Genomic DNA, 21,636 nt, shown 5'->3' on the forward strand with positions numbered 1-21,636 from the left:
AGTAGACATTATTGTAATGTCTTCCATATTTAATTGGCATGGTGTTGGCATACTCCCATTGTTAACAAGCCCCACCCTCACCTCTGCCACCTTTGTTTAGATTTCGGCGTGGCAAGTGTTTATCCATGCAGAAATCATAGACCTAAACAGAGACAGGAGAGCCCGTGAGCTACGTACTGAGGGCTGCCTGGACCTTGATGACCTCTGACTCCTGGGAGTTCTCGCTGGTCCCCACGGCATTCACAGCCTTAACCCGGAAGATGTACTGCTCACCGGTGGTTAAGCCGTGTACCACGAACCTGAGGAACATGATCAAGAGTCACACAGCACAAGCCCCAGCTTCCTGCTTCCTACAACTGAAATAGGTGTAATTGGGGGTCCATCACAACATTTCTCACTCGGTCTAAAGACGAGGCTACTTTTCCAGTAAACTATACACATCCACCCTTGTTTTCAGTGTCATAATTGAATTCGATAGAGTAGGAAAGTAAGCCAACAATATTGATTATACTGCACTTGGTGTGAGAGTCTGAGATCCTTCCTGCCTAAGGTCTTACATCTGGAGCCTCTCTAGACTGAAGCTCTGCTGCGCCATCTGTCTCCTGACACCCAGGAGGTCTGTGTATCACAACTGGATGCAGGGCAGGTATTCTGCAGTGGGTAGAGGCTAGGATCTCAAATCCACACAGGCTGAGCGCTGGCTTTGACACCGGCCAAACCATATGCCCCTTGTCATGTTCCTTGACACCTACAAGGCTGTGTTTTCTCTCCTGGGGAGCAGGGATGCCCAGTCCTCACAGAGCTGCCATGAGTGTCACATGGAAAACAATTCAGATAAGCCTTGGCCCTCCTGCCTTGCATACGGCAGCTTCTGTTCAGGGAGTATCAGCAGCTGTTACAACTCTACAGTCAATACAATGTATCAACGTCGTGCAAACCCCTCCCTGACGATGCCCCGGGTCTCTTCCTCTGATGCATCTTTCTCCAGTTGCTGACAGTGTATACTGATTGACTGTCTAGCTATTATTCATTTTTTTTTAAAGATTTATTCATTTATTATATATAAGTACACTGTAGCTGTCTTCAGACACACCAGAAGAAGGCACTGGATCTCTTTACAGATGGTTGTGAGCCACCATGTGGTTGCTGGGAATTGAACTCAGGACCTCTGGAAGAGCAGTCGGGGGCTCTTAACCGCTGAGCCATCTCCCCAGCCCGCTATTATTCATTTATACGCCTGCATTTTAAAATTACACCTTTTTAAAAGGGTCGTTTTTAAGTAAAGATGATAGAGCTGCTGCTGAGAGCCTCCATAGCGGCCACAGTGACACAGGCCAGTGGAACACGTGTTGCAGGAAGTGCAAACCCAGACAACCTATGTGTCCTGGGGGTGGGAGGGGAAGCAGAGGAAGCAAATTTTCAAACGTAAAGACTCTGGCTTCCCACTGCAGAAGACATGGGTCTCCCTTGCACTGCTCAACCAGGGTCAGCATTCCCTATCCCAACCCTATCGGAGGCTAAAGGACAAAATTGCCCTTATGTGAGCAAAGCAGAATTTACCCTGCAGTGTGGTAAGTACTGAGGTGTCTCTCTGACCCCACATAAATCAAATTTAAATGATAGTTATTGTTATATATTGTGTACATATTTTTATTGTGGCATTGCATACTATACATTTATATAATGATGATGATGATGATGATGATGATGATGATGATGATGATAATAGAAAAAGATTGTTTTTATCAATAGACAAGTTTTCTCAATGATGTGACCTACTCATGCCAAGTCAGTACTTTGGAATGTCATACCCCAACAAGTGACTAAACAAAGGGAAGATATCTGAAGGGGACTGTTGACATTCTACTGTGGTCTCTCAAGCTCCAGGAGACCCACTATGTCCAGTGCCGTGCCTCTGTGACAGAAGGTTGGTTGCTGGGTGATGGAGGAAGTCACCTGTTATATCCAATGGGTTTATGGTTACATGGCTCCCACATGTTTGTTCCCGCCACACAGCAGTCCACATAGTAGCCCAGCAGGTCTTCTTCATGCTTTGGTCTGTCCCACTGGACCACGACAGATGTCTTTGTATTCCTGGAAGCAAGCACTCGGCCAGGTGCAGAGGGAACCACTGAAGGAGAAATCAGAGGGTGGGAGACAAGACAAGAGTGTAAGCCATCCTGGAGAGCTACCTTGTCCCCAGGGAGTAAACGCCAGGTTTAATATTCTACAAGGGACTGAGTTCTAGGTGGAGTTGTGGGACTCGGGCATCTTTCTGGATCACCTGACTTCCAGGAAAGGAATTACCACTGGGAAATCATCGTCTTCATAGGGCTGACAGAGGTTCTAGTGCATGAAGGCTTTGCTCAAGGGCCATGTTTGAAATAAGACTTAATAATCTCTTCTGGGGACTCTGCAAGAGTAGAATCACAGTGTGACCATCTTATCATCTCCCCAGACCCCATAGGCTGTGGTCAAAGATCCTCTCTGGTATTACCAACCATTCCAGAGCCAACTACCTCAGTATATGCTGTCTTAGTTAGGGATCTTATTGCCGCAATGAAACACCGTGACCAAAAAAGGCAAGTTGGGGAGGAAAGAGTTTATGTGTTTTATATTTCCACATACTTCTATTTATCATCCATGGACGTAAGAATGGGAACTCTAACAGGAAAATAACCTGAGGCAGGAGCTGATACAGCGGCCATAGAGAGGTGCTTCTTGCTGGCTTGCTTCCGTTGGCTTGCTCAGCCTGCTTTCCTGTAGAACCCATGACCACCAGCACATGGATGGTGCCACCCACAATGGACTGGGCCCTCCCCATCAATCACTAACTAAAACCCTGACCTGCGGCTGGTTCTCATAGTCGCATTCTTTTCAGTTGAGGATCCCCCCTTTCAGATAACTCTAGTTGGTGCCACGTTTACGTAAGACCAGCCAACACACATGTCCTGTGGTTGTTAATTATTGTCACTTCATACATGTGTCATTAAGTAAAGAAAAAAGTGTCATAAAATAAATACGGAAGAATAAAGGCCTCTCCTCAGAGACTACAAATGTGTGTATCTGTGGTCCTGGATTTGAGTTCTAAGTGCCTGGGGGAAAATGGGTGACAACCCAAAGAGGATCTGAAGGTAGTCTGGGCCTTCATCTCCAACACCACCAGCTCACTGTCATCCCCAGATTTCTTAAGACCTTGGACAAAGGCTCTTGGTCCCATATTGAACTTGAGTTGGAAGAGGTGAGTTGGGTCTCAACATGGAGGCCCATGATCCCAAGGAACCAGAACAACCGAGGAAGCTGATAATTGGTGTCCTGAGCTTTGAAACCACAGATGACAGCGTAAGAGAACATTTTGAGAAATGGGGCGCACTTACAGACAGGATGGTAACAAGAGATCCCAAACAAATGTTCTGTGGCTTTTGTTTTGTGACCTACTCTTGTGTGGAAGAGGTGGATGCAGAGTGTGCCCAGCCACACGAGGTTGATGGACGTGTGGTGGAACCAAAGAGAGATGTTTCTAGAGAGGATTCTGTAAAGCCTGGGGCCCATTGAACGGTGAAGAAAATTTTTGCTGGTGATATTATAGAAGATACAAAGAAGATATGGAAAATATAATCTGAGAGACTACTTTGAAAAGTACAGCAAGAGTGAAACCATAGATGTTACGAAAGACCAGCAGAGTGGGAAAAAGAGAGGACTTGCTTTTGTAACTTTTGATGACATGATGGAGTTGATAAAATTGTTGTTCAGAAATACAGCACTATTAACAGGCATAAGTGTGAGGTGAAAAGGGCCCTTTCTAAACAAGAGATGCAGTCTGCTCCATCACAGAGAGGTCGTGGAGGTGGATCTGGCAACTTTATGGGATTTGGAGGAAACTTTGGTCAAGGAGGAAACTTTGGTGGAAGAGGAGGCTATGGTGGTGGAGGCAGAGGCAGTTATGGAGGTGATCATGGTGGATATCATGGGCTTGGAGGTGATGGTGGCAGCTATGGTGGTGGTCCTGTTACAGTAGTAGAGGAGGATATGGAGGCGAGGGACCAGGATATGGAAACCAAGATGGCAGATGTGATGGTGGAGGAGGAGGATTTGATGGTTACAATGAAGGAGAGGATTTTGGTGGAGGTAACTATGGTGATAGTAGGAACTATAAAGACTTTGGAATTACAGTGGGCAGCAACAATCAAATCATGGACCCATGAAGGGGGCAGTTGTAGTGGCAGAAGCTCAGGCAGTCCCTGTGGTGGTGGCTATGGATCTGGAGGTGGAAGTGGTGGATACAGTAGCAGAAGGTTTTTAAAATAAAACAGAAACGGCTACAGTTCTTAGCAGGAGAGAGAGCGAGAAGTTGTCAGGAAAGCTGCAGGTTACTTTGAGACAGTCATCCCATATGCATGAGAGGAACTGTAAAATCTGCCACAGAAGGAACGATGATCCATAGTCAGAAAAGTCACTGCAGCTTAAACAGGAAGCCCTTCTTGTTCAGGACTGTCATAGCCACAGTTTGCAAAAGTGCAGCTATCGATTAATGCAATGTAGGTCAATTAGATGTACATTCCCAAGGTCTTTTACCTATTGCCGCTTTGTATTTTTTCTTTTCATTATGTCAGGTACACTGCTCTGGAAATTGTGGTAGTGATACCAGGAATTAAAACTTAAGGAATTTTTAACTTTTTCAAAAAAAAAAAAAAAAAGATGTGGTACAAAGGAGAGAAAGAGGCTAGAAGTGCCCTGGTGCTCAGAATGAGAATGTCCATCCCCAGGTTCACCCCGTGCAAAGGCTTTTAGGGTTCAGGAGGCCTGGTGAGAGGGCTATGCTTTAGGGTGGACTGCAATTTCAAGTTCCTGTGACCTGTAACTGAAACTTTCTGAGTGTGGTCTTCAAACCAGATGAGCAAGAAACTGCCATATGTACAGGGTTGGCCATGGGCTGAACCTACATTTTGACCCATCGCTGTGTTACTGTGTGTGATGGTATCGTGCATCTAATCCCAGCACTCAGGAGACTCAGGACAATTACTATCAGTTTAAAGCTAGGCAGGGCTACATAGTGAGACTCTGTCTCAATGAACATACTAACAGACCACTTGTTGGTTTTATGAGAAGAGAGGCCTTTGGGGAAATGCTGAGTGCTGACCACAACATGGAATAGCCCTCTATCCCTTCTCAATGCACTTCTGACCGTGCACAAGGTCACACACGTGGCACTCCAGCATCTTCCACTGAAGTGGTGCCGGGGACGCCGTATTTTCAGCCTGTTATGGAGTCTGGTTATGTGTCATAACTTACCAATCATGTCCTGAGCCTGAATAGGTGGTGTTATCTCTGATGGGTCACTCAGGCCATGCTTATTGGCTGACAAAACCCGGAACACATAGGACTTCCCTTCCGCCAAGTCAAAGACAGCATACCGAGGAGATCTCACTGCTGTCTGGGCATTGACCCTCTGCCAGCTGCCACTCCCGACTGCCGACTGCAGGGGGAACAGGACAGGAGGTCAGGGTCTCATCATGGTGAGTGAGAAGATAATTAAAGAAACTTTTCAGTACCTCTCAATGAGTCATAATTCAGTTAGAAATTTGCCATTCTTCAGCTACTCATGGTGGTGGCGTGACATGACCTATGTATTCCCAAGGGCCTAGGTAATGAAATGGTGAGTTCACATTGTCTAGACCATGGAGCTAGTTCATTGAGTAAAGGCCTTTGGGGAATTATATTATCTTGTTAAACTTGGTGTCCAAGTTCATAAAAACTAAGAGAGAATATGTGCTATAAGGTAGACTGCTATATCTTACAAAGTCCAATGTGGCTCTGTGTGTGTATGTGTGCCTGTGTATATATTTGTATGCATGTAGTGCACGTACGTGCATGTTTGTGTGTGTGTGTGTGTGTGTGTGTGTGTGTGTGTGCTTGGCTGTGTGTATATTTGTGTGCAAATGTGTGCATGCATGCATGTGTGTGTATGTGTGAGTGCCTGTGTGTGTTTTTGTATGTGTATACTTGTGCATGTGTGTGTGTGCATCTGTGTGTGTGTGCATGTGTGTGCGTGTGTATACAGGGCTGTAATGTCCGATGCATTTGTCTTTAGATATATCCAGGTGAAGCCTCAAGCTGGTCAAGCCCACAGTTCCCTCTACAAGATCGCTACCCAGTGGCCGCATGGCTTGGATGCAAACACTGAGCCTCGATCTGGGTTTCTCGGAAAACTGTCGTCCTCGGGAGAACTGGAAGGCAGATGCAGGTGTGCAGACTCTAATCCTCCCTAAACCATGAGGACATCAGGACCAAACAGCTGAGCGACAGCACTGTTACACAGGTGACAAAGCTCAGGTCCCACAAGTCCCCATGCAAGAGCAGGTCCCTGTGGGAGACCAGCCCCCAAGCAGGTCTCACCTCTGCGCTCCACTACTTAACCTCCTCTTACACAACAGGGATCAGACTCTATGGGGACCAATGGGCCCACAGCCCCTAAGTAAAGGACAGAAATCAAGGTAGCTGCCCGAGAGCTGCCTTCTTGGGAGCTTGGCCTGAATACCTTCTCGATGAAGTACATTAAGGGCTCCTTGCCACGGGGAGAAGGAGGATCCCAGCTGAGGACAACGTAGTTTCTGCTGACCTCTGAAGCCTGGACATTGGTGGGAGGTCCTGGAATCTGAACATCACCTGTTTAAAAAAAAAAATGAATGGAGTGAGTACTGTGTGGGAACACTTAGCCATTCCCCAGCACAGTCCATGGCACAGAAGAATGTTCTGGTGTGCTGGAGGGATGGCTAAGTAAATTAAGAGCAGTGACTGTTCTGCCAGAGGCCTGGACTTGTTTGGTTCCTAGCTCTCATTTGGTGGATATCACTCCTGTTTCAGGGGACCAAGTGTACCTCATCTGACCTCCAAGTGTACCACCCACACACATGGTACATATACACATATGCAGGCAAAATACTCATACACGTAAAATAAAATAGTGGGTTTTTTTTTCCTTAAAGCCTACCCTGGTATGACCTGCTACAGTTGGCCATTTCCATGCAAACAGACCCCAGGATTCTTTTGACAAGTTCAAAGCAAAACTACTCCATTAAAGAAGATCGCTTCATTTTTATTTCTGATAGAACAAAAACAATAATTAACAAAACAACAGTTCCTAGAAGTCTCATCCCAGAGTCTTTTAGATTTTCTACAGGGCAGAGAAAAGGGTTCTTCTAGAAGTTATCACCCAAACCAGGATCTTGCCTCTGCAAAGGCAGCAGGCAACATTGCCACAGAGCCTACACAGGCCACACCTTGCTGATGTCTCCATACTGAGTACTGAAGTCTTGCCTTAGTTCCTGAGGCATGTTGCTCTTTCCTCCCTGCAAAGGTCCACAAACATTTGCGAGCACTGTAATCTGTGCCTGTTTGTTTAAACTTCAGCAGAGATGGTGATAAGCCCTTCGCAAATAACTGTCAAGGGATATTTATGATCAAAGACATCTGGTATACCCACGTCCCCTCTCACCTAGCTATCTTTTTAAATACACGTGAGGTGGTAAAAAAGAAATTGTGTTTGAATTCATGAGAGACTTTCACAGGGACAGAGGTTTTGCCAAACCCAAGTTCCCTTTAATTGTTATACAAACGATGAGGAGTTTCAGTTAGATTAGCACATGATTAAAATGGTTTGAACAGTCCCCTGGACATCTCTCCGCCCTTTGCAATATTTACTTGCTCCCTTGGGACTCAGCTCCAGGCGGCAAGTTAAGCAGCCACATGGAAACAGCACAAAACAAGATTGAGTTTCACTGTGCGAGTCCCTTCACAGAGCACAGCTCGCTCTAGAGGGTTCAGCCTGGTCTGGAAGCATACCGGTTCATGGGTCAAATTTCACCAAGGAGTCAGCATGTCTACAGGAAAGTGGGCAGTCAGAGGGTGGCTGAAGGAATGGGAGCAGCCCAAGTCCCCACTAGTTGTATAATGACCAAAAGAATCGAAACAAGGACACCAGTGAAAAGCGCAAAAAGAATTCTGCCAAGCTCCCTGAACCAAATCACTCCTGGTGGAGCAAACCAAAGGACATATCATATACGGTTCCCACCATCCTGGAGCAGACAGGCACTGCAAAACAAATGTCACACTTCAGAGCTGAGATCTACTGTAGAGTTTTGGGTGCACAGCCTCTAGGAGTAAAGAAAGTGAACGAAGGAACACACGTTATTGGAAGCCAAGACAGGAAGTAAAAATCCAACCTTTGCAAGTGGAGAACTCCCAGTGAGGATGAAATTCTTGACTCATTAGGACTTTCTACACAACTTTGGGGCAAGCAAGCAGCAGATCTGCACAGACCCTAGCCGCTGACACAAGGAAACAGGTTGGGAATGGCCTAAGAACCACAAATGTACTGAAGAGATCCACAGAAACAAACCTAGGGTGAGGGGAGAAGTCTGTAGAGATACAAGGGAAAAGGAAATGACCAAATATATCTCCCTGTGCCTTTTGCTGAGTATAGCTGGTTAATTACAAACGCCCTTGGCCTCTGCTCACTTCCTACCAGCTCTCTTGGGCCTTGACCTAGTTAGGCCATGGTTAGGCTAGATGGAGATGTGAGTACATGTATCACTGTGCTATGTACTCCTGTATACCGACATACTTCTCAGACTAAAATTATTTTGATAACAAAAACACAGCATTGTATAATACATATATGTGTTATTTTTATCTTGTTATTACTTAAAATGTTTCCATATCCATCAAACCTTTTCCCCCTCGGAATAAACACTCCCCAGTTACAATCTAGAATGCTAAATGGGAACCCAGACCACATCTAATTCCACAGTCATTGAAAGGTTGAGCTATGGTTTAAGCGTGGGGCTTCTGAGTTGTAATCCTGTTTTTTTCCATCTCTCAACTCAAGAAAGCCATCATCACCCCCAGAAGAAGTTTCCTTAAGTTGCTGAAACCTGAAGTTGATTGGGAGTTTGTAGGGCCCTCAAGAGTCCAGAAGTCAAGAGGATGAGAAACCAAGGCCAAAGGCTACAATTTCCAGAATAAAGGATCAGCTGGATATGCAGGGGACAAGTTTTCTGTCCTGAGTTAGTTCACAGGATCTTGAATATATGGAGTCAGTAGAATGAAATCAGTCTTGCAGAGGTAGCAGGATCAAGATGTGTGCACACAAGCCTGGTGTCCTGAGTTCAATCCCCGGAAACCACATGCTCTAATTTTATTTCTGTAACTATGATAAAAACCTTCTAACCAAAAGCAAAGGAGAGGACTGATTTCTCAGCTCGTAGATTACAGCCCATCAAAGAAAGATGTCAGAGAGAGAACTCAAGTAAGAACTTGGAGAGACTCTGGAAGAATTGTACTTACTGACTCATTGAAGTTCTTGCTTAGCTTAGCTAGCTAGCTCTCTTTGATACCCAGAATACCCACAGTGGGCTGGCTCCTCCTACATCAATTAACAACCAAGACAATCCTTCACAGACACATCCACAAGCCAGTCTTATCTGGGCAACACCTCAGTTGATATTTTGTCAAGTGACCCTGGGCTGCCTCAAGTTGACAGTTAAAGCTAATGAGGATGCCACATAACGGTGGAAAGAGAGAACTAGCCCTGCAAAGTCATCCTCTGGCCTCCACAATCATACAAACAGCAACAATAACAAACCAGAGCTAGGAAGGAAAGGAGGCAGTTAGTGTCAGAGCTGTGATGGGTGTGTGTGTAACACTGGTGTGATTCCTCAGCACTGTGTGGATGGGGGAGAAGGAGGAAAAGAGGAAGGAGTGTTAGATTCTATGACAAAGGATAGAAAAAAAGAAAGAGCTTGCTAGTAGCAAACGTTTGAACTCAGACATGACATGCTTGAAAACACTATGGAATTTCCTTAAAGCTTAGTTAAGGCAAATATTCACATTTACATAGCTGAAGTAAATAGGCTGTCCAGGTTAGTCCTCAAGTGTTCCCTTGACACAGTCAAAAATCACCTGAGAAGAGATTGAAGAGCTTCAACCACACTTGAAGAACTGCCTCCATCAGATTGACCTGTAGGAATGTCTATGGAACACTGTTTTGATTGCTAGTTGATGCAGAAGGGCCCCAGCCCACTGTGGGCGGTACTATCCCTAGGCTGTACCTTGATCTTGGAATGTGTGAAAAAGCTATCAAACTATGAGCTAAGAAGGAGGAAGCAGAGGGCATTTAGGTATTCCCTAGTCTCCCTCCCCCCCGCACCCCACACCTCCTTTCCAGTCAAGAAGCCATGAGCTAGTACACAGAGTTCTTCTACAGTTTCTGCTTCAGTTCCTACCCTGACATCCCACAATGGCAGACTGTGTAAGAAGTATAAGACAAAGTAAACCTTTTCCTCTTCAAGTTGCTTTTGGTTTAGGGTGTTCGTTTGTTTGTTTTTCATTGAAACAGAATAAAACTAGAATGCAAACTTACTCTCCAATCCTCTCCCCCTACACCAGAACCTTAATTCACAGCCAGCGTGACTGCAGACCATTGGAACTGCTCTTCTGTGCAAACAAAGCCTCACACCGGGGGTATCAGCCCCAGGAGGCTGAATACCAGCCTATACCAAGTGTCCCACCTTCTCTGTGTTGGGATCTTATCCTCCACCTTCTGAGATCAGCAGCATGAACAGATTCCAGCCCTGCAAATGCTCTCATAGCAACCATGAGTAAGGGTAGAGTCAGCTGGAAAGGGGGTACAGGGAAGGGGAAGGGGATACCTGACTGCCCTCTGCTTCTTCCTCCATAAATCAGAGTGGCTGTGCCCTCAGGCAGCACCTCACTGTGTCATCTCTGCTATGACAGTGGAAATACTTGGTTCACTCAACATTATTTTTAACTCAACAGCATTCTTTACTCAACACGCTCCCCACATGTATCTATGCCTAGACTAAACGGTGGCTCCTCTAGCCAGAAGGCAATAGCTGGAAGGTCCCTGCCTTTAGGAGTTTTATTAGGCTCTGCTGCTTCACAGAACTACAGGTTTCGCCACACGAGGCATTTACGAAGCGAGCTGCATACGAAGCGAGCTGCACCTTCTCACCGTGGTCTTTGTTATGGGGTGTGAATTCCACTGTCCACTCTGGAAGAGCAGGGCATTTCTCCACTAATCCTACATCCCAAGAGAGTGAAAGAGAATGCCATTGCCCCAGCATGCCAAACCTCCCATTTATTCGGGCCTGCTCATAGGAAGACTATCTTCTGCAGTATATATCAGAGCCATTTCTCAGTCATTCAAATGTCTATGTTTCGGTATGTCCTGCACTTGGCACAGTGCTCAACTGAGAGAGACAGACAGTTACGTAGGATTGTAAGCCACCCTACCTGAGCCATTTCCCTCTGCTGAATATTGACTAGGTATCTCTCATGGCTTTGGAGGGTTTCTAGAGATCTATGTTTGACAACGACCACTAGTTCCACTCGGGGTCACCTCTGCAGATTCCTGCAGGATCCCCAGGTACTTTCTGTGGAACTGTATTTTGTCTGAGATCAGGATTGAAGCACACTCCTTTAGAGACCCTGAGGCCTTCATAGGGTAGAAGACACAGTGTGAGGCTTCTCCTTTGGAGACTGCATACTGCACACCTAAAAGTCAATTCTGGTTGGCAACAGCCCTGGGAGGAATCTCCTCTAATACTTGGAAGAAGAACCAGGAAGCACCTCTGCCTCACTGGTGGCTTCAAGCTGATTTGCAGTCTTGTTTTAAGAGGAGGAAGGGGAAGAAGAAGAAGAAGGGGGGGGGACAAGAAAAGGAGAAAAAGAAGAAAAAAAGAGGGGAAGGAGAAGTATGTTATGTGACTGTGTATGTGCATGTGTATGTGTTTGTGTATGCCTGTGTGTGTGAGTGTGTGTGAGTGCATGTGAATGTGTGAGAGTGTATGTGAGAGTGTGACTATGTGTATGTGTGGTGTGTGTGTGGTGTGTGTGTGGTGTGTGTATGTGAGTGTGTGTGTTTGTGTGTGTTTGTGTGAGTGTGTTTGTGTGTGTGAGGGAGTATGAGAGAGTGTGTGTGTTTTTGTGTATAGTATGTGTGTGAGTATCTGTGTATGTGTGTGTGGTGTGTGTGTATGGGAGAGTATATATTGTGTGTGTAATGTGTGTGCAAGTATGTATGTCTATGTGTGTGTTTGTATAATGTGTGAGTGAATATGAGTGAATATGAGAGAGTTGTATGTTTGTATGTATGGTATGTGTGTATGTGTGAGTGTGGTATGTGTATATGTGTGATGTATGTGTGGTGTGTATGAATATATGTATATGTGTGTGAGAGAGTGTGAGCTTTTGTGTATATGTGTATTTTATGTGTGAGTGTGTGTGAGTATGTGTATGTATGTGTGATGTATGTGTGGTGTGTATGAATATATGTATGTGTGTGAGAGTGTGAGCCTTTGTGTGTATATGTGTGAGTGTGTGATGTGTGTGTATGTGTGTTGGTGTGTATGAGTATATGTATGCGTGAGTGTGTGAGTGTGTGTTTGTGTGTAAGTGTGTGTATGTGTGTGTGAGTATGTGTGTGGGAATGTGGGAATGTAAGTGTGTATGTGGTGTGTGTGTGTGCGGTGTGAGTATGTGTATGAGTGTGTGTGTGTGAGTGAGTGTGTATATGTGTGTGAGTGTGTGTGTGAGTATAGTATGTGTGTGAGTGAGTGAGTGAGTGTGTGTGAGTGTGTGTATCTGTGTGTGACTGTGTGTATGTGTGTGTGAGTGTGTGTGTGTTAGTGTGTGTATGTGAGTGAGTGTGTGTGTGTGTGTGTGTATGTGTGTGTGTGAGTGTGTATGTCTGTTTCTGAACAACTTTAAGGAGTTAGTTTTCTCCTTCCATTTTGAGTTCCAGAAATCAAACTCAGGTCACCAGGCTTGACCAGGAAGCACTTCTGTCTACTGCTGAAGTTTCTCTTAACTGTACTGTGATCTAGTCATAAGTCCAACTAAAATCTCAGGATGTCTGATTCACAGTGTGATACTCCTCTCAGTAGCCCCTCTTTCTACTGCCTAAGGGTGCATGTTAATGAAACATATTTGCAATATCAAGTTGAAGAAGAAAAATACAATGTAACAAATCAAGAATGCCATCTGACAGGGGAGTCCCAACCAATTTCAGTTCAAATGTTAGGGATAAAACTTGCTGAAAAGGTTAAAATAAAAAATATTCTTTCACTAAGAGGATTAGTAAAATGAGGAATTTCAATGGGACTGTTGATTCCAGAACTGGTGTAGAAATCCAGGTATGCACATTTATAGTTCTAGCACTCAGAAGGCAGAGACAGGAGGATGCCTAGGATTCCCTGACTACTTGGCAAGCTTCAGGCCACTGAGGTAACTTGCCTCAAAAAAGCGAGAGACAGAGACAGAGATGTGCAGAGAGACACGGACACACACAGAGATAAAGAGACAGAGACACACAGAGAGATACAGACACATACAGAGAGAGACAGAGACAAAGACTGAGAGGCATGAAGAGAGATAAAAACAGAAACAAAGACAGAGTACGAAGTAGTACCTAAGAAATGACAGAGCTGTCCTCCGGCCTCCAGATACACGTGTAATGTACACACACACATGCACAAAAAATATAGATAATAAGGAAAGGTCCAATGTCAGCAGAGAATCAGACCTCAGCTTTCCATGCAGGAGTCCCTAGAAGAGCGCATCCCAGATATGCACACTACAGCTTGATCATTGTCCCCTCTGCCCGAAGCCTCTCTCATGTCCAACTCGAATTCAGAAAGCTGAAGAAAGAGATCCTCACCTTCAAGGTCATCCTGGTAGATGACAATTTCTTTCTCTCCTTCCAAATGAATCGCTGTGAAGAAAAGGTGACAGTGATTTTGACATCCAAGGGTTCCCTGAAGGAAGTGCCCTTCTCCCTAACATGGGGCAAGCTGTGAGCTGACTCAGCATTTAGGCAACAAATTAGCTATCAAGTCATGACATCTGGTGTTTGGAAGTGTTCTGGTAATTCTCAGTACGATCAGCCCTTTGTAGAGGGTCAAAGGACTCATAATAAGGTGACTCGAGCGAACCACGATGAGGTTCCCACGAGGAAACTTGTGCCACAGAATTTAAAGCTGGACACAGAGTGGCTTGGTGTCAAGCCCTATGTCCCGCTCTATAGTGAAGCTGTGCCCTCAAGAGACAGGAAGCATGTGGTTGAGCATCCTAGATTCTGGTGATTGGTAAAGGTAAGAAGCACTGCTGTAAAACACAGCCTCTGCCTGGCTGCCTCCCATTCCTAAAAGAGCATCAATTGCCTCCAAGTCTAAAGACAGTGCTGATGGAGACGTCAAGAATGGGGAAACATTGCCCTGCCACACTCATCCTGGGGTGCCGTGCTTAAGGCTCCCATGCAGCGGGTAACAGAGAGAGAGCTATCTACACGCAGGTGTCCCAGACATTCTCAGTCACTGCTGGGACTTAAGTGAGCATACCTTGCAACCTTCTGAGGTCCACAGGGTCAAGGGCAGCCACAGCATCGGAGATCCTGGAAGGCCTGCTTATGCCGGCGTTATTGACAGCCCTCACTCGGAACACGTACGATCTTCCTTCGAAAAGTCCGGTGACAGGGTACTTGCAGATCTTTACTGGTGCGTCGTTGCACTGAACCCAGTTGTTAGTTCCCACCTCACATCTTCAAATGAAAAAGAAGCATAGAGAAAAGCAGCACATATGGGAATCCACCAAATACTCAGGGGTGTGCTCTTGTAGAGCAGTCGTCACAGGGGAGCACGCCATTTGGATATAAATTCACGCTGCTGAAATACTGACTTCTATTCATAGTGATACAATAAATCTTAAATAAACATTTAGTAAGTTCAATAGGTATCTCTATATGCATCCATAGAGAACAGGTGGACAGACCGACAGATAAGTGGATAGAGAGAGATAGATGATGGAGCTGATAGGTAGAGATAAGTCAGGCAGGATAGGCTAAAAGATGATCAATGATGGGTTATAGATAAAAATCATGAGAAGATGGGAAACAGCTGGAAGGTAAGGCAGATAAGGTGGAGATGTAAATAAATGATAGATAAGATAAAGTGGATAAGATTAAAATAGATGATAGGTAAGACAGACACATAGATGATAGATTAACAGACAGATACATTATCAGATAGATAGATAGATAGATAGATAGATAGATAGATAGATAGATAGATAGATAGATAGACAGATGATAGATGATCAATGAGAAAAGGGCAGATGACAGAAAGATAGCCTCATATATGCAGTTACATGGATAGACAGATAACTTCAACCTTTGTGACTTAAATAATTTAAAGTAATTACGGTTATCAAACATATTTACTCCTCCCAGTTTCTGCCTTCCCTCTCTCTTTACCTCTCTCATTAGAGAACAGGCTTCTAAGAGATGATAATAAAATATAACAAAATAAAAAATAAAGCAAAACTCATTACATCAAAGTTGGACAGGACAAGCTACATTGTTACTGATTCCTTTTGCAGCTGGGGTGGTGAAGCTTTGTGAGATTAGGCCTGGGGACTGACCGTCTCTGTCTCCACTATACATCTCGCTTGAGCTGAGCCAGGGCTGATGTCTTACCAAGGTCCAGCCTAGGTTACTGAAGAGTAAGATACCACTTTCTAGAACCCTTCCCATGCAGAATTCAGAAGACTTCTGAAAATATAGTCCTATCCAGAAACCCGGAAATGTGGGCAAGATTAGCCTTTGTTTATCATAGGCTGAGGAATTTAAATGCAGACTTTTATGTAAAATACTCAGGAGAAAAATGAAAGGTCAAAAAAATCAGTCTTTTGAGCTCTTCAAGTTATAGAGTTGAGCACTTGTGTTTAAAAATACCACCTCACTTGCCCTGATTGTCCTGCAGATTGGACTTGTGGGGTCTCCTATTGGCGTCATTTACCAATTACTTTATCAGTGACATTGGAAGACCGAAGTGGTACTAGCTCCTGAATGGTTCTGTCAGGCTGCAGTGATTTTACACGTCCAAATGCATTGCCTTTGTAAGGTCACCTGTGTTCCACCCCTATGGATGGAACACAGCACACACTCACTTGTCAATGAAGTAGCCAATGACGGGGCTCTCAGTAGTGGTGTTGGGTGGTTTCCAAGTCACAATAACATAGTCTCGGTTGGCATCATGGCACTGCAGATCCATGGGTGCCCCAGGAGCCCCTGTGACCAGCGGGTCAGCATCTGTGGTGGGGAAATGTGTTTGCATCCTCTACAAGGCGAGGTCACTGCCAAGCCTACCCACAGACCTCCAAACTCACATCCTCTCTGCTCAGTTTGGTCTTTATCTCTAAAGTATTTGAATGTGTTTATTAACCCAGAAGACTGATATCAAGAAATATAAATGTTGGTGTGCACTTAAAAAAAAAAAAGCTTAAACAAACCACTGAACTGAGAACAGGACCCCCGTTGAAGGAATCAGAGAAAGGACTGGAAGAGCTTGAAGGGGCTCGAGACCCCATATGTACAACAATGCCAAGCAACCAGAGCTTCCAGGGACTAAGCCACTACCTAAAGACTATACATGGACTGACCCTGGACTCTGACCTCATAGGTAGCAATGAATATCCTAGTAAGAGCACCAGTGGAAGGGGAAGCCATTGTTCCTGCAAAGACTGAACCCCCAGTGAACGTTATTGTTGGGGGGAGGGGGGCAAGGGGGGAGGAAGGGGGAGGGGAACACCCATAAGGAAGGGGAGGGGGGAGGGGGATGTTTGCCCGGAAACCGGGAAAGGGAATAACACTCGAAATGTATATAAGAAATACTTAAGTTAATAAAAAAAATTTCTTTTTAAAAAGCTTAGAATACTTAATCTTCTCCTCTGTGACTTTTTAATAATTTGACCCAAAATTAAAATTCAGTTTCCCCTAATTTTATCTGGTCACAGTGGTGAGCTAGCCTTTGCAACACCTAAGAAATACCAATGGAGATGCCTTGATAGCTCAGATTTCTTAGAAAATGTGAGGATTTAGCAGAAAAATAAGAATAACTTGTGGCCAAATGCCTGGGTCAAGTTTTCCCACACTGAAGGCCACCGTGGCAGCTTAGAAAGTCAATACACTGAGCATTTGATTTTCTTATCTAAAATCCATATTTATTCAGTAGCCATGGCTACTGTGTACCCACAGAAGTCTGAGCATTCTGTGCAGTCTGATATAAACCTCCCCAGTGTACTAAAGGACAAGGATTTATTGACATCAAGCCTAGTGTTTCGTCTCCATTCATAACCTCCAGAAAGTGATCAGAACGCTTGAACTCCCCCGGGGTTTGAGTCCTGTTCTTCCTGCTCGTAGTGCTGAGTAAGCAAGACACTCAAACCTGCTAGAAACCATTGCATTTTTATGGTGCAAAACACCTGCCAGAGACACACAGGAGAATGGAAGGTATCTTTTAATGACAACCCTAATAAAACCCACAAAACTCTGTGGGAGAGCCTGAAACCACAACCTTGAGTGCTTCTGCGATCTTGTGGGAAGTGCTGGCGTGAGAGGCATGTTTTTGTTCCTGGGGTGACATAATTTAATGGCAGAGCTCTCAGCGAAGCTCTGCTCTAACTGCCACTGAGAGGGGGAACAAAATATCTAACATCTCAGTTGCTTTTGTATCCCTCCACAACTGGAGCTGCAGGGGGATGAACAGAGGGGGCAGCTAAAAGTGACTGGCTATGCAAGACAGAAAGTATGGTGGCCAGGGGACAGCAGCCATAGCCAGGGTCACCCCAACAGGCTCAGGAAGGAGCCTGCAGAGGACAGCCTGGGTGGATCAGGGCAGAAGCAACTGAGATAGGAACACAGAGCACTGGGCTTTGTAGAGGGAACGATCTCTCTCTCTCTCTCTCTCTCTCTCTCTCTCTCTCTCTCTCTCTCTCTCTTTCTGTCTCTTTCTCTCTGTCTCTGTCTTTCTGTGTCTCTGTCTGTCTCTGTCTGTCTCTGTCTCTGTCTGCCTGTCTCTCTGTCTCTATGGGGGGGTGTATCTGTCTCTGTCTATCTGTCTGTCTCTCTGTCTCTATCTCTGTGTCTCTCTCTGTGTCTGTCTCTGTCTGTGTGTGTCTCTGTCTGTCTCTGTCTGTCTGTGTCTGTCTCTTTCTGCCTCTCTCTCTCTCTCTCTCTCTCTCTCTCTCTCTCTCTCTCTCTCTCTCTCTCTCTCTCTCTCTCTCTGTACCTCCAACAAAATTTAACCCTCGTTCCTCCAGAGGAGGCATAGCCAAGTTCTCTGAGCTTTGGTGTCTCCAGCTGGGAAACAGAACAACTTATGTCATCATGAGAATTTTAAATGGTCTGTGCAGATCATGCATGAACACACTTATCTATGCACACCTACATACGTGTACATGACAAGTGTTTACATGCATGCCATCATTGCTAATGCCTGGCACTGTGCCCAGAACATCAAGAACTTCTTTCTCCATCACACAATTAAGGGTAGCACCTCAATGAGGGATGAGCCTGTGTTGGAGGCTAGATGGAGGGCAGAGGATTCAGTCAGACCCAGGGCACTCTGCAATGTGCTGCTGTACTGCAACCATAGTAAACAGGAATTAAGTCTGCAGGGATAAAACTGCAGGGTCTTAGCCCTAGGTCAGACTGTCGCACCAGAGTCTAAAGGAGCGCTGCACCTCCATGAGTTGAGCATGCAGCCCAGTCACCCTGAGGGTCCTGCTTACTCACAACTCGGGGTCATAATGACTGACATGCCTTGCACTTCGGAGGGGGCTATTTCTTGTCAGGAGAGTGTGCCATGTCCAAGGCAGCCATCCACTTTCCTATGTCTCTTCCCTGTCCCCTCCTGCTTTGTAGCTTTTTTCCCATCTTTTTCTTAGACCACCTCCTCCCAACCCCGACTGAGGCACCTCTGACAAACATGAAAGCGCTGTGGTCACTGACTCCACCCCGGGACACGATCCTCAAGGTGTAAAGCCCCTCATCATCCTTGTTCAGGTGGCTGAAGGACAGCGAGGCCTGGCCTTCTCCGAAGAACATCTTGGTCCACTTGGACTCTTTCAGCAGCACATCTGAAACAGAATCAGAGGGCAAGATGGGTTCAGGTGCTTCCCCACCATCTGCTCCCAGAGGCTCCAGGATGATGTTCTAGGTCAGTGCTGGACTGTGTACAACATGTCAGCCATGTCCCCCGTCCTGAGTCACCATGACACTCACCATCCCGGTACCACTCGGCTCGCGGCTGTACCCTCTTCAGATCTGGTGTCACCAATAGTGTACACTTGAGTGTGACCGTCTCGCCCTCTCTTCTGAAGGTGACCCCGAATTTCTCCAAAAACTGGACATCAAAATGTGTATACGGGATCACAGATGAGAGAGGCACTGGGGCGGGAGGAAATACAGTCAGTCTTACGGTGTTTACAGCATAGGATTTACCCCACCTCAGCCCAAAGAGTGACTCTGGGCAAATCACACCCATTGGAGTTACAGAATCTTCTTCTTTAGAGTAAACAGTAGGACTGTTCTTATCCATGTGTCGTTTCACAGCGAGAGCACTAGCTAGATCAGGAGATGTCAACTAGAAGCAGAATAAACCCTGCAAATGATCCTGGTGGAGTGTATGTGCTTCAGAAGAAAACCAATAGGTTTTATTTATTCGGTTGTTGTATCTCTGGCATAGGGGGTTACACATGCTGTGTACACAGCCACTGTGTACAAGTGGCAAGTACTCTACCACTGAGCTATATCCTCAAGTCTTTGTTGAGCCAAGGTCTTAGTATGTAGCTCAGGCTAGCCTTCAGCTTGCACTCCTTTTGCTTCCGCATCCCAAGTATTGGGATCACCAGTGTGAACCACTTACCTGAAATGTAAAATTTTAAAACCAAAAGGCATGTGTGGTTTAGAAACGCATGCATGTAGGGAAAGTTCAGAAACTATCTGCAAAACGGAGATGGTGATTTTCACTTGGGAGGGTGGGTGGTGTGCTGGGAAGTTCTTACTAACTCCATGATAGCTCCAGTCTTTTAATGATAGCTAAATCATGGCAGAACTGTGTGTAATTTACAGGGATTGACTCTGTGCCCTGTGAACAAAAGTGCAAAACTGATAATACATAGAGATAGATAGATAGATAGATAGATAGATAGATAGATAGATAGATAGATAGATGTAGGTAGAGATAGATAGATAGATAGATAGATAGATAGATAGATAGATAGATATAGATAGACAGATAGATAGAGATAGAGAGATAGATAGATAGATAGACAGAGATAGATAGATAGATAGATAGATATAGACAGATAGATAAATAGAGATAGACAGACAGAAATAGATAGATAGATAGATATAGAGATAGACAGACAGACAGACAGACAGACAGACAGACTGACAGACAGAGATAGATAGATAGATAGATAGATAGATAGATAGATAGATGATAGATAGATAGATGATAGATAGATAGATAGATAGATAGATGATAGATAGATAGATAGATAGATAGATAGATAGATAGATAGATATAGAGATAGAGATAGACAGACAAACAGACAGACAAAAGACAGACAGACAGATAGATGGACAGACTGACAGAGATAGATAGATAGATAGATAGATAGATAGATAGATAGATAGATAGATAAATTTACATTTGCTGAAATGTGTAGTGAACACAAGACCATCTACTGTCACTGTGATCTGAAAGTATTTTGCAACTAACATAGATATGTCAGGTCTCTGTTCAGAAAGATAAAACTTTAATGAAAGAAACCCTGCAGCAAGGCAATCTCAACTATCCAAGTATTCAAGGTGTTCGGGACTCCAGACCTACAGACCTCCCTGTATCAACCTTGGCCTGCCTTGTGCTCCTGAGAGGTTTAATACCAGGCAAGGGTTGGATGTTGGCCCAACCCAATAAAACTCATGCACTGAATATATATTTGGTAGTTGCCAAAAGATCTAACCTCAGGAAATTCTTCGTGATTAGGCCTCATGTATAAATGGAACCGTGACCAAGACAAAGCCCACAAGGAAATTCAATTATGGGAGAAGCACAGGCCAAACTTAAACCTTGCCCTTAAACCATATGTGATCTACGTTTGAAGTAGGTCTTCTCTGGTGGCCTTCCTCACCTGGTCCAGGTCAGCACAGCTCTTGGGCCTCCCAGGGAAAGCCCAGCCTGGGTCACAGGGAAATGCATATCTTGTGACAGGATACCATAGGTCACTATGTCTAAGGAGTCTATTTGCTGATAGGGAGAGGCTGAATCCACTAAGTTCAGACTCCATTTTAGAGAACCCGACCTAAGCTTGAATTCAGGTAAACTTTCAGGCGGATACCTAGCATCAGTTTCCAAGTTACCCCCCCCCAACAAAACCCAAGCCTAGCTCCAGTCTCTAGGATCACCCCCAAGACCTGTGTCTCCAGATTATACCCCCAACAAGATCAGTGTCTCCAGGTTACTACCCCAACAGATCTGTATCCCCAGGTTACAAACTCACACCCCCTGCCTAGCAACCACCAATGCAGAGGGAAGCAGAAATTGTTTATGATATGACTCCTAGCACCAACCAATTATGTTCAAGGCCATGGTAGCTCTCCAATTAGACACTTCACACACACACACACACACACACACACACACACACACCGCTTGTAGCTTTCTATAAAGCCTTGCGGGACCCCCCCCCCAGCAAAACCATCCTACATGACAG

General features: G+C 45.1%; 1 protein-coding gene across 1 annotated transcript in view; it reads right to left on the minus strand.

Moving 5' to 3' along the window:
* Myom2 (myomesin 2) overlaps nucleotides 1-21,636 on the minus strand; it is a 69,567-nt gene that overhangs the window by 29,776 nt on the left and 18,155 nt on the right. The window contains exons 9-17 of the mRNA XM_032919280.1: nucleotides 19,139-19,303; nucleotides 18,832-18,993; nucleotides 16,024-16,165; nucleotides 14,418-14,617; nucleotides 13,739-13,792; nucleotides 6,539-6,666; nucleotides 5,293-5,476; nucleotides 1,957-2,131; nucleotides 178-299 (exon numbers count right to left, since the gene is read on the minus strand). Of these exons, the coding sequence (XP_032775171.1) occupies nucleotides 178-299; nucleotides 1,957-2,131; nucleotides 5,293-5,476; nucleotides 6,539-6,666; nucleotides 13,739-13,792; nucleotides 14,418-14,617; nucleotides 16,024-16,165; nucleotides 18,832-18,993; nucleotides 19,139-19,303 (1,332 nt within the window). The remainder of the gene's footprint in view (nucleotides 1-177; nucleotides 300-1,956; nucleotides 2,132-5,292; nucleotides 5,477-6,538; nucleotides 6,667-13,738; nucleotides 13,793-14,417; nucleotides 14,618-16,023; nucleotides 16,166-18,831; nucleotides 18,994-19,138; nucleotides 19,304-21,636) is intronic.

This window comes from Rattus rattus, chromosome 13 (genome assembly GCF_011064425.1).
Source record: "Rattus rattus isolate New Zealand chromosome 13, Rrattus_CSIRO_v1, whole genome shotgun sequence".
In the NCBI taxonomy this organism is placed as follows: Eukaryota; Metazoa; Chordata; class Mammalia; order Rodentia; family Muridae; genus Rattus; species Rattus rattus.